The sequence below is a fragment of the Xiphias gladius genome, chromosome 13 (assembly GCF_016859285.1).
Source record: "Xiphias gladius isolate SHS-SW01 ecotype Sanya breed wild chromosome 13, ASM1685928v1, whole genome shotgun sequence".
NCBI classification, from domain to species: domain Eukaryota; kingdom Metazoa; phylum Chordata; class Actinopteri; order Istiophoriformes; family Xiphiidae; genus Xiphias; species Xiphias gladius.
Window position 1 is genome coordinate 14165691 of NC_053412.1, and position 16264 is coordinate 14181954.

General features: G+C 39.2%; 1 protein-coding gene across 1 annotated transcript in view; it reads left to right on the forward strand.

The window, feature by feature from the left end:
- The first annotated feature begins 10330 nt into the window (after positions 1 to 10330).
- runx1 (RUNX family transcription factor 1) overlaps positions 10331 to 16264 on the forward strand; it is a 73048-nt gene continuing 67114 nt past the window's right edge. The window contains exons 1-2 of the mRNA XM_040142438.1: positions 10331 to 10446; positions 13492 to 13594. Coding sequence (XP_039998372.1) covers positions 13537 to 13594 — 58 coding nt within the window. The 5' untranslated portion in view covers positions 10331 to 10446; positions 13492 to 13536. The remainder of the gene's footprint in view (positions 10447 to 13491; positions 13595 to 16264) is intronic.

The window sequence follows — 16264 nt, forward strand, 5'->3', positions numbered from 1 at the left end:
ACTTCCTACTTGGTTTCATTTAAATAACTGTCCAAACATGTAAAGTTATCCCGTATTTCACAAATTTAGCAAAGATTAAAGAAAAGACAAAAAAATAAACTTTGTTTTGTCACGAATTAACGCTGAACTCAAATACAGTCTACAGACAAGCAGGTAAGGTGTGACACAGGTCTTTTATTTTAACACGGGCTGAGATGATGAGATGATGGCAGGCTGAAGTCTGGGGCCTAGGTTAGGGGGAAGAAATCCAGGAGCTGGCTAGGCAGGAGGGGATCCTGAAGATGTGAGCTGGTTGGCAGGCTTAGCAGAATGGCGTGGCGGGCAGGCAGGTAATCCTAGATACGTTTGGGAACAGGTGTAAGGCAGGGCTGGCAGCCAGGCAGGCAGCTTTCCTACAGGCAAGGCAGGTAGATTTAAAGTCAGAAGAGCAAGAAGCATGGCATACTGACAAACCGTGGATAGCACAACAATCCGGCGGGGACTGGCTGTTGGTGCAGGGTTCCTGTGGTGAAGTGACGATGGCTTGATGACAGGCAGGTGTGTTGATTACAATGAGTCAGAGAGACAGAGGGCAGGAGGGGAAGGGGAATGAGCAGACAGACAGACATAACCAAAACACACCAAGCACACCTTACTCCTACTAAAAGGCTGAAAATAATAAAAAAAACACTCACACCACAGGCAAGCAGGCTTCACGGAGAAGGCGCCGCTACAGTTTTTCTTCTTTCTGTCATTGATAATCTTATTATCTCTCAGATTTTTCTTCTGACCCCTATATTGGGAACCACTGGACCCAACTAGCTAACTGTATCCAAAATAGTTAAAACTAGCTCCACCTCAAGCAGCTACAACACTTACACACTGATGCATCAATACCAACAATCTATTAATGTCACGTATAATAATATATCAGTCACAAGAGTCATTTTACTGCAGAACGAGTACTTTTACTTTTTATAATTTAAACACATTTTGTTGATAATACTTCTGACTTTTACTTATAGCGGAGTATTTTTACATTGTTGTATTTCTACTTTAAGTTAAGTAAATGAAATATTTTTGTGCCAGTTTTAGCCCCTCACCTCATTCGCTCATAATTTTGTATGAGTTAGGAATTGCCTTTGCAGCTGGTGTGCGTGGCGCACAAATGTTCAAATTTAGAGAACACTGACATAATTGAAATAGATTATTTTATTTTAGCCAATACCATATTTTAAAAAATAATGTTTTGGTAGGCTTCTGTATTAATCCTGTGGATCAATATTGTTGTAGGATTTTTGCCATTATACTACTCAGACTCAGAAACGGAATATTTGTAGAAATATACACTTCTGACAACTTCTTCTCCAAATGTTCATGTGCAGCTGCCAGACTGAACAATATGACAGAAACAACACAAGACACAAGTCTGTGGAATGACAGCACCAGGTGTCTGTGACTCAACATGTGTGTGTGTGTGTGTGTGTCTGATGTAATATATTCCAGCATCTTACTGCCCCACGTGCTTTTATGTGTTTGTGTGTAGAGAAAAAAAGACAGTTTGTGTGAATGCATGTGTGTGCGTGTGTGTGTGGGTGGGTGGGTGTGTGCATTCAAGAGGAGGTGTTTTTCCTGGAAGAATCCCCCTGCTGCTGCTGAATCATCAAAATGGAGGGGATGGAATCTCCTTCGCATTTCACATGCTTCACTACTTACAATAGTCCCTTATGGGTTTGATCTTCTCATGATGAGACATCTCTATATATCTATTTTTCCAGTCCCTAATTCTTTCTCCGATTATCCTTTCTGTGTGTGTGTGTGTGTGTGTGTGTGCGTATGTGTGTGTGCGTGTGGGCACGCGTGCATGTGCGTGTGCGTACACTTTTAGTTATGTTTGTACTATCAGTGGAACGAAAGAGGTCTTACTGGTCCTTCAAGGATAGTGGTGTTCAGACGATGCCTCATCATTGACATCTGTTAAACTGATACACACACACATAAACACACAAACATACACACACACACACACACACACACACACACGCACACACACACACACGCACACACACCATTTAGAAGGATGGCTAAACAATCGCTCAGCCATGAAATCATCATAGCTGAGCGATTGTTTAGCCATCCTTCTAAATAAAAACTGAGGAATAAAAAAAAAGCAACCATATGCTACTGGTCATACCAGACCAACAAAGGTTGTAATAGGAAAATCACTGAGTGTACTGAACGAAGTAAAGGCATATTTTGTTGCTTATGAATGAAACTTTCTACTTTAAAAGACTGCTCACATTAACTGAAGTTAGTGACTAGTATCAATTACTTCAGTCTAGTGGCTGTAGTCTTGTGAGTGGACCTTGTTAAGGGGATATATGTAAGTTTTTGCTATTGCTACATAGCCAAGGTTAGCATTAACAAGGGTTTACTTACAAGTCTAGAAAAAATGTTCGGAGTTCAGTGTCAAACTACATTTCTTTACTCACCAAGAGGTGTCAGCAGTGCTTTCTTCTACTGAAGTTATCCTGCTAACCAGCTAGCCCTAGCCCATCTCGTCACTTTCCGATAGCGACTCACTGTAGCAACCAGGCTGTCCTGAAGAAGTAGCCCTGCTCAGGGGCCATATTATATCCTCTTGTGTCCTCACTAAAATGAAAGTGATACTCATCAATATCATAAAAGCTCCCTTGCAGTATGGCTCACCGAGAGACAAATCCTCTAACTCTGTATTTAGGGAATACTGTACATATCTGTGATTAAAGGTGTATCAATTCACATATAATAAAGACCTTCACAGCTGCTACCACACCAAGACTATTTACTGGGGGTCAGCGGAAGAAAAAAGCACAAAAAAAAGCACTCTTCTTGAAGACATCATGAAGCACATCGAATGTTATCTCAAATAAATTTAATCATTCCCTATACTGTCCGTGCATCTGGTGTATCTAGTGTTTTTGGTGCATAAAATTGTCAGATTTTAGTTCAAACTTTTAAGGTCCACCTTAGTGAACAAAGGGTCTAGTCAGTAGCTAAGCTGCTGTGTGTGTGTGTGTGTGTGTGTGTGTGTGTGTGTGTGTGTGTGTGTGTGTGTGTGTGTGTGTGTGTGTGTGGGAGAATGAGGGTGACTAACTCTGCTTCCAGTAGTTTCTCACATTGACTAGACAGCTGGCCAACAGGGAGAATATCTTTCTTTCTGTCCCTTCATGGCTTATCATCCTCCTTTATTTCAACCATTTCCCACCATCCCTCCTCACCTCCCCTGCTTTTACACTGACTCCATTTGATGCTAGGAGCATTCATCACAGTACTGCATTGTCAGCGATGACGGCGTACAAATAAAACTTCACACATACAGAGAAAATAATTTATTGCTGGATGAACCTAGATTGCCAACCTAGAAGAAAACAAACACTTCCACCTGGGAGTGTCATACTCTAAGGGCTAGTAGCAGCGTTCAGGAACAGTATTGAGTGTAGGTCACCCACATTTTGGAAGGATTCAGAGCCGAATCCACAATCACTGTAGTTATTCACATAAAAAGCAAGAAAATTAACTTTAAGGATAAAAATATGTTTCATGGGCATATAGCGTGGTAAAAAGTGACCTTGCCTGTGTGTTGGATTGATTAAAATAGGAGAACTCTACTTTAACATTACTACATTGCAATTATGTGAGGTTCAAGATGAATCAAGGGAAAAGGAAATGCATAAGTTAAGGAAACGTAATTTAGAGAAAACATATCAATTAATAAAGTAAATGAGACAGGCACATATGATGTCTAGAATATATAGATCTAGATCAAGATATATGTTAGTATTATTACCACTGAGGGTGATACTGGCATGTCCGAACAAAAGCTTTACATCGCTATGAACACATACCGCCAGGATGTTATTTTTTTGTGAGTGGTCACATCATAGAAAAATAGCATTAAGGTGTGTTAACAACAGTGGATTTTGGTTTTCCTACAGCATTTTATTCAGATAATGCTATAAAATGTATCGTATGTGTGAAATGGAGTAATGTGATCACTACTACAGTGTCAGACCCTTGAAGAAACACAGGCTCAGAAACCAGGAAGTGGCCTTTACTCCTTTGGTACACTCTTTCCACTAGAAGAAGGCAGCTGTTTTCAGTGGGAAAAAGTTCTAAAGAACGACTGTACGTTACTCGTCCAGTACCAAGCAACAGAAACAAACATTTAGAGAGCAGGTGGTAATCAAATCCGAATATTTTGCAGCTTAAGAACCAAATATATTTCTTTGGAATTGGTAAAGACCAAACCAAAGCAAAAAGGAGAGTAAATATTGGACTTCACGTGGACACAAACATCATTTCTAACAAATGTTTACATGGGTCTTGTCCTGCTGGATATGTAGCCTACACAGGCAACTGTTTGCTAATGTGTTAGCCCTAACAATTTTATAACGTGATAACATGTCAATCCTGTGTTTTCAGTTTGTTGTAGTGCACCCTAGCCACCAGTCAGTGACAAATCCGTTAATGCAGCTTTAAGCTTTAATAAATAACCTTATGGAACTGCCAGGACACACATTTGCGGACTTGCTACTTGTGATCAAAACTTCTTGTTGAAATAAAATTATAAACATTTTTGACCTTTTCATTTTTTTTTTTTTAGAATTTAGCTCAGTTTGAGATGTCTTGACGCTAACTGCTGGCCTTGTCTTATGCATTTGTTCAGTTCTCAGCTGTGGTATTGGCTTCTTGTTTCTGACAAACTATAAATGTGTAACACAACACTTCCTGGGACAGCCCTATCAGATGTCAGTTATTTAGATCAACAAGTTTACAAAATATTGCATGTTTGGTTACTTAAAATGAGAGTATGTAACATCTCTGAAAAATGAAAAAACACATACTTCCTCTAACAAATGAAAAGTTTAATTCATAAGCAATAAAACACAACCTAACTTAATTTAGTACTCTCAGGGGTTTTGCCTTTACAACCTTACCTGATCTGGTATGATCAGTAGGTAATGGTAGTCAATGTTATCTAAAGTTAGCAAACTTAGAGTGAATATTGATATAAAAAGGACCTTATGGCTTCTCTCTACTAGTGCCACTTTTACACTGCATTTTAGCAGTTACCTTTATTCTTCAGTTGTCATTTGTGCCCACAGTCACTGCTGTTCACCAAACATTACTGAGGCTAACTTTTAAGTTGGTAAAGCGAGGCTGAGTAGGCTTTTCTAACATTTACAGACAGCTGTTAAGGAATCATACTCTTTATTTTTATGGGGCTCAGACCAGCCACCAGGCTCCGTCTCACTGATGCTCAAAGGACATGAGTGAGTCCAGTATTATGACTCAAAGTCTGGCCATGTAGGCAATTCAGTCCATTCTATAGTTGAATGGTAGCCAGTGAAGAAAGCCTACCATTGGATAGCATCCAGACTTCAGATTAAATTCCTTTTTTTTTTTTTTAATGTTTTGTTTGTTGATAAATTCAAAGGCCACTTCAACTGTTGTATTTTAGCAGCTGGTAAGAACACACACAGCGTCGTGCCCACACACACACACACATGTGAGCAGGGTCTAGACATGATGGGGTTTGATGTCGTGGGAGCTCTGTGGGGTGTAGAGGAGGACCAAGAGAGGGGAGGAGGGGGTAGGAAAAGAGGTGGAGAAAGGGAGGAGGGATGGAAAATGTTGAATAAGAGGAGGATAAAGACACCAGAAAGGTTGTTCATGAGACCGGACCTGCAGATACTACAGAACACACCCAACTTCTGCCTCTATACTTTCTTTCATCACTGATTCTCTTTCTTTTTACATTTTTCAATCTTTCAAGCTTTTTGGTTCCCCCAAAATACGATTCTTACACCAGCTATAATACACAGCAACAATTAAGAAAGCTAAAGCTAGATTTTACAACATGACTTCATCCTTACTGGGACAAACCTGCATGCATAGGGAGTATGTTTGGTTAATATGTCAGGGAAAACTGGTGTAGAGTCATTTTAAGGCTATTAATCAGATGTGATAATGCACTTTCCTTATATTAGTATAATTTTTTAACCCTTAACAGTTGAGCACATTTTGGTCCCACGATGAAAATATATTTAGCATGAATATTTATTATGAAAAAGTCTTAAGGGGTAGAAACTCCAGCAAAACTTGGAGTATAAAAAACAAGGGTGCTCAGGGTGCTTTCACATCTAACCTGTTTAGTTCAGTTAAAATGAACCCAGGTGCATTTGCATGAATAGTTTGTTTGAGCTGGTGAGAAAAGTTGTCAATTGAACCCTGGTGCAGACCAAACAACTGGACTGAGACCAGTTGAAAAGGGGGGTCTTGGATCTGCTTCCAAGTGGACTCCGGTGGTTTGTTTGTGGTGTGAAAGCAAATTGAGCCAACAACAGGATTTTATGATAGTAAATATGTGATTGTAGCATGATTTCAAAACTAAACTTCTGGCTCAACTTTCATTAAATACATCTGCTGTTCATGAACTGCTTAGATAGCGATATCATTAATAATCTATAACTGATGATGATATCTGTGTTTATGATTTGGTAGCTATGGTAACACATTTGCGCATTAGCAAAAAGATGACGCTGGGTATTTTAGATCAGACAGTGTGTTGAGCTTGTATCCTCTGTTTGATTTGGCAGGTCATTAAAAATCCATCAAAAAATGTGTGATGGAGCGATCACACAGTAATACCCCTTGTAGTATTGCTGTACAAGAAGCCTCTTTGTTATTATTTAAATATCTTCGTGAGCATTTTGTGACACCAGAGAACATGCTGTAAATATAAGAAGCACTGAAGACCTGCATGACCTTTGCCAAAACTGTCCAATCACTGTGCTATCTGTCAGTCTATATAACTTCATGTTTATACCTCTTGGTTTGTTTGTAAATTGCCAGTGTTGACATGTACCAGACCAGAACTAAAACTTTAGTTATTATTTTTTCCTTTGGTCTGGACCATATGAACCAAACTGCAGGTTTGAAAGTGCCTCAAGGGTCTACAGCCATGCCATGCTCTGAGAATGTACTAGGACACAGCAGTGCTTTGCGCTAAATGTAAATATGAGCATACTAACATGCGCACAATGACAGTGCTAAAATGTTGACGTTTGGAAGATATAATTACCATGTTCACCACTGTAATTTAGCATTTTAACATGCTAACATTCGATAATTAGCACTAAACGCACAGTACAGCTGAGGCTGATGGGAATGTTATTAGTTCTATATTGGATGTCAATCCAGCCAATAGTTGTTTAAGTCTGGACCAAAGTGGTTGATCGGAAGACAGACCGACCATCCACAGATCAGCTAACATGGCTAAAAAGACTAGTGTTCCAAAGGGCAAAAGTGTTATTTTGGCAGTAAAAAAAATCACAGGGAAAATGGATCAAATTAATTGTGCACTCTCTAGTGATTCAGCACAAGCTCTATCCTTTTGTTTTGTTCTTTGTTTCCTTACAAATCCATGACTCTTAATACCGAATAGTTGGTTAACTTGTTAAATGGCAATAAATAAATAAATACATAAATAAATCTGTTGGCAATATTGTGATATTCTTCTCCCTTCCTCACAACTGATAGCTGACTCACCCTTGCGTCTGTGTCTGACAATACCGTGACCCAGGAAGTTGCAGCTGGAGGTCATGTTGTGTCTGGGAGGGGTCAGGGGTCAGCGGGTGAGCAGCCTCCCACTGTGCTCTCTCAGGACACACAGTAGGACATCTACTAGTCTGTTTACCAACTTGGTCCTCAAGTACTGTGTATCCTGAAGGTTTTGGGTCAAATTTTTGGATACCTGATCCAGTATTAGGCTTAATATTGATTGGTTGAACAGACATCTATGGTTCAACCCTGCATAAAGGAAGCCAAATGTCCTTTTTGAAATTTTTTTTAGCACTTATTAATTTTTCTAGATACAGTGCAAATTTGATTAAAAAACACCAAAACAACGAGCATGTGTATACACAGGTGCCACCATAAACAAGAAAACCAAAACCTCTCAGATAATGTTTTTATGATTTAAGCTGCATTTCACATTAAGTAGGGATTGTGTGGGCTGTCTTTACGACAATGAGATTTAGTTTGAGGATCAGGGTGCGTCAGAAACCTAAACCTGCTGAGGTGGGGCAGCAGCTGTCCTGGCATTGTGTGTGTGAGTGTGTGTTGAGGTGGCAGAGGTGGAATTAAGGAGGGTTAGAAGTGTGTCAGTGCAGGTGTTGGGGTGTAAAGAGGCGTGGACTTGGGGGTCAAGTTGCCTGTGGGCGTGTGCGTGTGTTTGCACTCCATCAACCCTCCACTGGAAAGACTGATTACAGATACTTAACAAGCAGGTGTTAAAATTTTAATCACAAACATACACACTCACAGACACCATACAGAATTCTTCGGTACTCCCGTACAATATCTCAGCTTTTAAATGGCAAAAACAATTCAACACATTTATTTAACAGGGAGTTTTTTTGCGACCTACGAGTGTGAAGATGATTTTGTTTATGCATACTTTTGACTGTGCTCCTTGACTTTCCAACAAGAAATGACAACAGTCACTCTAAAAAGAGGCTCAGGCTCAAGGCCCTTCTGACCCTCTGGGCCCCTGGGCACGTTTCTGGTAGGCACACTCATTAATCGATCCACATCCATACTGCAGAATTCAAATATGCTGGAGGTGCTTCAGAAGGACTGTATCTGCACTTGTGGCTCAATTAAACAAAAACAGAATTATCAGGTGCTCTCTTCTAAAGTGTGTTTTCATGTGAAAAAATATTACATTGGTGAGAGTGAGTGACAGAACCATAAAAACCTTTTTCTGAAAAAAAAGGACACTCACTAAACACGGTGTGTGTGGTTTATATGTGCCAAGGACAAAAGACAGAGTAGGCCATGGACTCAGCTCAAAAATGGATTGTGTGTCTTGTTGAACCTGATGGACGGACAACAAATCTTTGTTCAGAAGTAGGAAATAACATGGCTCCAAAAAGTCAGAGAAAACACAAATGAACTTTAGCAAAGTTGACAGTTTTTGAATACTGAAATAACTTATTCAATGTAATGAATAATGTTAAAACTTTTTTCCACTTAGTAAAAAAAGGGGGGAGAAAGTCCAGAAGCTATGGTAAATATGTTGTTATGTTTGTCTTGTAACTCATGGCTTTATACACAGCTTTACATTCCACTGACTGTATCATTTTGCAGGGAATCTTTAAAGGGGAAGCAATAAATAGTACACAATAGCTTTCTGTCTATGTGCATTGTACACTGGAAATTGTTTTAGCAGTATTATCGCTACTGATTGGTTAGCTTTAGGCAACTATTGCTCAAAGGCATTTTATTTTGCATCACTGGTAATACTGGCACGAAGCAGCAAGGTGTGGAATCAGCCAAAAATGAACGTAATTATAAGAGATACTGGGCGTGCAAATGTGAATCAGCATGAAATGACACTGAGCATCACAAGGATTTGGAAATAATGTGTGGACACTTTTTTGGGGGAAATACATAGGCTTAGTCTGTATCAACTTCTGTGTGACAAGCCCGTGTAAATGTCATAAAAATTAAACTATGAGAAAGGGACCATGTACCATGTTTTTTGTTTGTTTGTTTGTTTGTTTTTTAACTTTTACAGGAGCACTCCAGGAATTTAATCTTGAACTTTCATAGATTTGGGAGACTCACAAGACTTAGTCACATGTATCCCATAAAAAAAGCAGTTCTACTAATAATACATCACCAAAGATACCAAAGATGGACCACACTTCTCTTTTTAACTTACCTTCATTATGCTTGCATACGCACACTTGAGGTCACAGTGGTCTAAAAGTCTGACCTGCAGTGAGGCTTGGTGAAGTACAGATGATTCACTCACCCTCTCTAACCTCTGCTACACACACACATATAAACCACAAATGCACATATGGGTGCTCAGAAACACACACCACACCTCTCCCTCCATTTCGCTCACTCTAACCACAGCTACTTCCTCAGTGAAAACTGTTGGCGGAGGGGGGCAGGTGGTTAGTTTGATTATACACAAACGCGCACACACATGCATACTCCAAAAGCCACAATGTCAGATTAATAGAAACCAAACTAGGTTGCTTGTGATATTGACAGAAAGACAATCTCTTTTCAGTGACACTGAAAGTCAGGGAAAGAGTCAACTCCGAAGACAAAAAGTCATCAGCAAGGGGATTTGGAGAACCACAAACCAAAACCAGAGAGAGAGAGAGTCATAAAGTGCACTGAGAGATAAAGGAAGATGCGTATGGCAACAGAGAGAAAGAGCGGAAGCTGAAAAGAGCTGTGAGTAAGTCAAGAAGCAGAGAAGGATATCACAAGCAGAGAAAGAAAAGAAATGAATGAGAGCTGTTTGTGGATTATTTTGCATCTGAGCCAGTGGTCAACTGGAAAAAATTAAAAGGATCTTTTTAAACAACCTCTGGCCAGGACCGAGGCACCTCAGCTGGGGTAAGAATACCACAACCACGGCTTATTCACCTTCACTATTTATGTGTTTTAATGAACCTGCTTTTGTTGCTATAACATACTTTGTGGCGAAATGTGATTATACAACGTATCAACTCTTACTGTTTTACATTAAAAAAGAAAGCGGCTTTAGGAGAGATGATGTCAACATTCAGTTCTATGTGATTCATTTTTAAATATCGTAAAATCATCAAATTAAATTCATTCAGATACTTTGGTATGCTCACTGTAAACAAATGAAACCATGGTGGACCTGATGTATAATCTTATTTTAACATCCCTCATTCATTGCTTCCTGCCACCTGCCATTCTGAAAAATTACAACAGCTTGAGCCTCATTTGAGCAGGAATAACAGCACCATCTACCTCATTCTCTCCATAATTTGTGCAAAGTTCTGTCCAAATTTGCCCCAGGGAGCTAACAGCGTTCAGAGAACTCAAGCCAAACTGAGCTGTGAGCAACTGCAACCATTAAAGTCAAACTAAAATTTGGATTCCCCTCAGTTTGTGTGTACGGAAACAATGATAATCTCAAAATATTGTGCATATTGTTTATTTCTCAAAATAAATAAAATACATAAAACTTGTGGACACAGCTTCTAAACATCAAGCCTTTGCGTGGTTGTTTCCCATGTCAGTGGTTGACTGACATCTGAGAAAAAGTGCCGTTACTAGATGCTTTGTCAACTTCTGTGGTGCACCATTGACTGGAGAACATCATAATCCTGTATAACCTAGGGACATTTAGGATCTGTGTCACTTTACAAGATTTAACTTTTGGAAGGACCCAATGTGCTGTTAAGTTTGTAACTGTAGTATGGAATATGGAAGCTAGCAAGGTATGCTAACAAGCTCCCAATCAGAAAGTGGATGTTAGTTAGCCTAGCTTGCTAACAGCACTGATTCCGAATGTTATTTTTCGGTCATGTAATTTCGTTGCACATTATATAGAGTAGGGAATCTAGTCAGATTTAGCTGTCTCCCTGTTATTGTCCAGTTTTGTTGAATGACCAGACTGTCAAAAGTATGTAAATAGTATGTAAATAGTGCTGTGGTCACGGGACGACATGTTGCTGCAAGTCACTCCCTACATTACTTTGTGGGTAACGTAAGTAGTGATGAGTGCTTAAGTCAAACACAGCTAATAATGCCGGTCGACCACTGAATGTTGAAAATGAAGTGATATAACAAGCTATTTTTAACCGCCCACACAAATATTTCACAAATCAAACTACCAGTACTGACAGTGTTAGTCAGTACCAAAAATGTAGAGGTTGCTCTCACTGTGGAAAAAGATATAAAAGTTAAATTTCTTCTTTTTGGTTGACTTGTGTAAATAATAATTACTTACTTTTTAACATCCCTCATTCATTGCTTCCTGTCACCTGCCATTGTCAAAAATTACGACAGCTTGAGCCTGTCGTGGTAACAGCACCATCTACCTCATTCTCTCCATAATTTAATTGTAAATATTTACACAAGTCAAAACAAACACCAAAATAGAGTATATATTTAGATACCTTAGAAAAGATGAATTTGAATTTCAGTTTGACTTAAAATCAACACTGGCACAACGGAAATGGTTTTTCTCGAGCCGGGTAAAAGTTGATGCTTACCTTGATGGTGTTTTGGAGTTTTCTGGTTCTCATAAACTACAATAAGAGCCTGTTGCTTGCAGCTTTTTATCTAATAACTCACTGTGGCTTTTTGTCTTTCACTATTCTTTAATAATATTTTAAAGTCATCCACTGACCAAATTAGCACAAATTTGTACACATCTTGTTGTGCAGACCAATTTTAATTGTACAATAACACTGCTAACAAACCACCACTAATCTCTGTGACAAATACACTGGATTTCCTCAAGCTGTTTCACAATAAAAGCATCCCCATGGTTTGCTAGTGGAAAGCTTTTAATTTGAAGCAGATACAGCAAGAAATGTTTGGTTGTATAAGAATAGCACAGTTAAATACGACTCAAGTATGACTGTAGGAAAGCAATCACTGAACAATGAGGCTATACCCGTTAAAGATAGCAACAGAAAAATCCTGACAAGTCTATATGGAAAGGTTTATTCACAGCAATTACGCTAGTGTATCAAAACCAATGTGGCAATGATTTAATAATGTTATTTATATGTCAGAAATTACGCTGATAGCCTAAGTAACTGAAAGTAATGATAAAACTACAAAAGCTAAGACCCATGTTGTGAAAAACAATGACATTTCCTTTAAATGATATCAGTGGGTGACACCCACGGTGGCTCTAAACTTACTTTCTCATTAACTTGTTAATCACTTCCCTGCATTAAAATCACTAAATAGGTCACTCTAAAGTGTGATTTAGACATTAACCCTACACACTGCAAACAGCAAGCATTCAAACTTCACTTCCCAGGTGCAAGTCAAAGTGGTTAAACTTAGATTAAGGGCACTTTATTGAGGGCACTCAATTTTTACACTTTGAATTCAGACTCTCAAATAAAACAGAGGACAGCAGAAGTGCACTAGGTAACAAACAGAACTGTAAAGCAGCATTTCCCCCTTTTTGTTTAGAAGAATGTCCAACTACTTGGCCTAACTGTTTGTCTACTTACTGCTATTTGCTAATTATAAATTGCACCTCAGGTCACTGAAACTTACAGATCCTCAAAGCGGACACACAGGAAATGACCTCATATCCTCAACGAGTAATGACACTAACTAGGCAACTAGAGATCACCCCACATGTTACCTTTATCCTGTGTGTTACTTCTCTTATATCTTTGAATTTTCTGGAGTAGTAAACTGATGCAGTAGTGTAATCCACGCTTATTAACACTGTTGAGAATCAGTGGTGAGTTATATACACTACATGCATTCCTTCACATACACACACATGCGCACCCCCACATAGATAGATGTGGTTTGTGGTTAAGAGATTGGTCATGAAAGTTGATGTTTCAGCTTGTTGGAGGATGTCTTATTGACCTTATATCGTCTGTGTGTGTGTGTGTGTGTGTGTGTGATTTTTAAATTCATGTATAGATAAAACATAAGGGTGGAGAGGAAGAAATATCAAAAAAAAAAATCATGGCATCCAACAGTATCTTTGATGGTCTGTCATCCTATCAGTCAGCTTTTTTACGAGGTAAGTGTACTTTTCTGTACACGTGTTTTTGTGTGTATTCATGTCCACCTGTGCTGCCTTGCTGCTATGTTGGGTCCTGTGAGTTGAAAAAGATCTTTTTAAGTATTTTAAGGGTTTTTTATGATGAATGATGATGCTCCTCACCTCAGGTATGACCTGAGCCCCTGTGCATGTGTTCATTCATCAGATGTTGCTTCGTAATAAAACTGCACTTGGTACGGACCTAGCTTTGAACTATGAGTATTAAAACATCAGCAGTGAGCTGATAGAACGTTTTGGGTTTTGGGGTGCTACTACATAGCTGCTATAACAATTAGCTACTAGTCCCTCAGAACAGAAATTCATTATACAGCTTTAAGTAGAAAGTTCTAGAGTTCCATTAGGGGTCTAAAGGTAGATTGGCTCTACTATTTGTCTGCACTGTTCAGTGAGTGAGTTTTTTCCCACTGCCTAGAGTGACTTTTTTAGCGTGTGAAGAGCTCCAATTTCTTGTTGTTGGATTACATCTGGGATGATTTAAAAAGAGTGAAGTTAAAATCTTGATTAAATAAAACCAAACCAAACCAATTTCCACTAACATACCAACCAGAATTTAAAAAACAAAACAAAAACAGCCAATACCCGTGCCAGCATTGGTGTCATATGGACACAAGAAAAGCTAGAAGCTAGCTGGAAGATAGCAAGCTAGGAAACTAGTAAGCCTAACTTGCCAACTTTAGCACTGGTTCTGACTTTACTGGATGCTATTTTAACACCTTCTGTGTCATGCATCTTCAAACCCCTGTTCATCCCACATTTCACAAGGGAGGGGGACTTCTATAGCTAACATTTGCCATCTGTCTTTCATTGGTCCAGTCATGTAACCTCACCATTCAGTACCTTACTTCACAATGTGATTCAAATTGCATGGGAAATGTATGCTGAGTGCTGAGGTTATTTTGAGGTTATAGAGGTTATTTTGTCAGTTTGACAAACTAACCTTCTTGACAGCCTGCTCACCACCCTAAGTTACTATCAAAGAAATGTAGCGAGGGCTAAAAAACTATACTGCTAAAACTTAGAAGTGTTGGAGATGTGCTGGTTAGCACTTTATAATCGGCTGCAACTCTCCAATCTAACAGCTCACTGTAGCTTTTTTTCTTTAACCATTCCTCTATGCAATATTTAAAACTGATCCGCTGATCCAATAGCAATGTCCATATCTTGCTGTGAAGACCTGTTTTTATTGAAGAGTAGCACTGTTGACAAACTACTGCTAATCTTGGTGACAAATACATTGTCCACAAAGACTTAGTCCTCAAGGGGCTGACACCCAACACAAGTGAGAGCATATATAGTGTCAGCAGGAAAACAATACAGAAATATGAGTACAAGAATTTGATAATAGAAAGTGATGGTAGCATAAAATGCAATACAGCAAAGAATAATTCACAATACTTACTACTGCTGCTATCATTACTTTAAAGTCCTGTGTTCAAAGCTAATGTTGTCAAACGTGTTTGACCTGCCCCGAGTGCTGCAACTCATCCATGTGTGATACAGAGTGAGATGGCCAATGGGATAAAATAATTCCGGATTTTGTTACCTTTACAACTGGGAGACATCTTTTACCTTTACAACTGGGGCCAGCCATTGACCACCATCATTCTGATGGAATGGCCTGAAACTTACTCAAGAGTTAGTGTCTTCCTTAGTACCCATTATTTTGCTCATTTTACTCATGACTTCACTGAGCAGTGTCCTGTGGATTAGTGGTCCAAGCCCACAGGGGGTTGTGGGGCCTCCCAGTACCAGTGGTGCTGGTACTGGGAGCCACAGTCCTAATCAGAAACATGACAACATTGGTCATTTGTTCAAATCCTTAAAACGAAATGTATTTACAAGTTTCTGACAGATGACCTATTGTGTGAACAATGATTGTCCAAAATCAATTGCAAAGACTGCAGTAACCAATAACCATACTGTCAACTGTTTTTCTTTAACCATGATCATATTTTCCCCGGATCCTAACAAAGTGTAGTTTTAGTAGTTTTATTTGCCTAAATAAATTTGCCTAAAAAAACCCCAAAATACATGAAAATTGTTTTAGGGAGGGTTTAAAGGGTCACTTTGAAAAGCACTGACAAACTGCGTTGCTCTTTAGGATTTAGGACTTGTTGAAAAATCCATAAACAAAGCATTACCGCTTATAGGAACGGCTTGGTTATTCACACAGGCTTGGACTTATATACATAGACATACGCATAGCAAAGGCCATTGTTGGTGCTCCATACAAATACATTCTTGTACTTTCTGCCTATGAGAGCTGCAGTACAAGCAGTCTCTCACTGGTACAGTAGCTAAATTGCAGTTGGAGATACAGGTATCTTGTCAACATGACAAAATGTTGTGAACCAGCACCCTCCAGGTCACGCTGCTGCTTCTGTGAGACTGCAGCCCCCTAGCTAACAGGGAGGATGACAGGAGAGAGGAGAGTGAGGAATGTAGCAGGCATTCCTTCCTGCTTCATCAACCAGCAGCTGTGTGAATGACTATACTTGTCTGCTTCACTTTCCCAGCAACAGCTGTCTCTGAGTGACTCGACTTAAAGTAATGATCTACATCTTTTCAAGATTAGTCTTCTGTTTTGATAGTTTGCATTACTGACTGCTGTGAAACAAATACTGATCC